The 2,027-nt window shown below is 36.2% G+C and overlaps 1 protein-coding gene across 1 annotated transcript in view; it reads right to left on the bottom strand.

The window, feature by feature from the left end:
* Nucleotides 1–447: 447 nt before the first annotated feature.
* The window catches only part of LOC103461730 (lactase-phlorizin hydrolase-like), a 12,336-nt gene continuing 10,756 nt past the window's right edge, over nt 448–2,027 (bottom strand). Inside the window, exon 3 of the mRNA XM_017309350.1 lies at nt 448–645. Coding sequence (XP_017164839.1) covers nt 448–645 — 198 coding nt within the window. The remainder of the gene's footprint in view (nt 646–2,027) is intronic.

The raw sequence follows: 2,027 nt of genomic DNA, 5'->3' as shown, positions 1-2,027 counted from the left end.
ACTAAAAATGCCCTAACTTCACCGTGCAAGACCCCAGTACTACACAAGAAGACAAAGGGAGACGAGGAGGATAGTTCCTATACATCTAATGCCAAGATCTTAGAAGCAGTTGAAAATCTACAGAAAATGATGCTGAACTWTTGAGAAGAACTGAAACAAAACACGCTCTCTATTGCAAACTTTGCTAAAGCTCAATATCGCTGAAATCCAAGATTGTAAAAATAGAAATAAAAAGATGGAAGATGAGATTGGACAACTTAAAACCACTAACGCTGTGCTGACAAAGAAGGTCCAAGATTTTGAAAGGAAAACGGCAGAATCAGCACTATAAAAGAAGATGGAATCTGCGCATCAACGGCTTAAAAGAGGAAAAGGAGGAAGACACAAGACAGAAAGTCGCGAATCTCATTAAGCAAATTATGTCACACTAGAAAGAGAATATGGACGTTATTCTCGACACTGCACCGTCTTGGCCCGAACAACACCAACCGCCCAAGGCAGATCATTGTGCAGTTTACAGGTCGGACCTTCAGGGATGAACTCTGGTGTTCCACTAAACAACCCCCCCATCTGCAGGGAGCTCAACATCCGTTTATCTGAGGACCTCACCAAAGAAGACCGTAAAGCAAGGGCATAGGAACGAGTCTGTCATTAGGGGGGACGCATATCGGAAACCTGACAGATCAGTAAATATTTTGAGCAGAAATGTCAAACAATTATGCCATCAACACATCAGTAATGCGTTGCTCTAATATGACCCTTGTTTCAGTAACAAGTATTCTAACACGTTACTATTTACAACCCAATAATCAGGATTCCAGGATGAACACTCACTTTAGCATTTGCCTCACAACTAGCAAGCTACATACTCTGGTAGCACAGACAGGCTACCAGATTCTGATATATCTTATTGGTCAAAAGACATTTGATTGTTGGTCAAAATGCRCTGAWATAAATCGACTTGCAGTTGAACTGGTTCTACATCTTTCTAAAACCAAAGTAAAAAACAAATAATAAAATAGGACTTGGCAGTTTTAAACTCAACACAGCAGTTTGACCAACAGCAATAAAATCTAAAAAACAAGTTTTGTTCTTCTTGAACATCTCTCTACATTAGTGCAACAATTTGATCTACAAAATAAATAAAAATGATACTTTTCACGTCTGACACCTTAGCTCCTCACTGTTAACTCAGTATCACTTTCCATCCCTGCATTCAGTAACTTACCAAACATGAGCCATAAAAAACACTGAAGCAAAAAGCCTAAATGTTTTTATTCTACTGTCATTTTCAGCTGCAAACATTTAACTAAAATATCTACAGATATGTGTTTCTGTCTCTGCCTTCCTCTGACTCTCTGCAGCCTGATGTTCCTGCATGGATTCATGGATTTACRACAGACACTACAGTAATGTACAGTGTCAGAATGTGAACTAAATATAAAAAGTATGTTTTTATCATACTGAATGAGAATTTAAACGACTTCATTTTCAGATGTATACATTATTATACATCTCAACTCTATTTACTTTGTAGCAAAAATKTTCACTAATTTATTTTTAAACTTCTCCTCAAGCACTTTTCTTATTGTCTCATGTAATCAAAATAATTTTTATATCTTCACACTCTGAAACTCCACTTGGCTTTCCTATGCTTGATCTGCTCCTCTCATAGTAAAATAATTTAGCTTGTTTAAAAATGAAAAACAGTTCATACATATTTCACTACACTAAATGAAGACCTCACCAGAGCTTCTTCACCTTCCTTCAACATCATTCTAGCACTGCTGTTCTCCTAAATATCCAAATAATATAATATATAAATACACGTTAAGCGGTCGAGTATGATCAGGTGTTGCTCACTTTAAATAATAAAAAGGCTAATTTCGCTGCTTTTTCAGTCTTATTCTAAATCATTGTGACTAGACTAGCTAACTTTTAAACAAAGTTAGCAGTAAAATTTTGGACATGTGACTATTCCAGAATTAAAACAACTTAACCAAAAAGATTTAGTTCTATATATGAAA

This window comes from Poecilia reticulata, linkage group LG2, assembly GCF_000633615.1.
Source record: "Poecilia reticulata strain Guanapo linkage group LG2, Guppy_female_1.0+MT, whole genome shotgun sequence".
In the NCBI taxonomy this organism is placed as follows: domain Eukaryota; kingdom Metazoa; phylum Chordata; class Actinopteri; order Cyprinodontiformes; family Poeciliidae; genus Poecilia; species Poecilia reticulata.
This window is presented reverse-complemented; position numbering and strand designations above follow the sequence as displayed.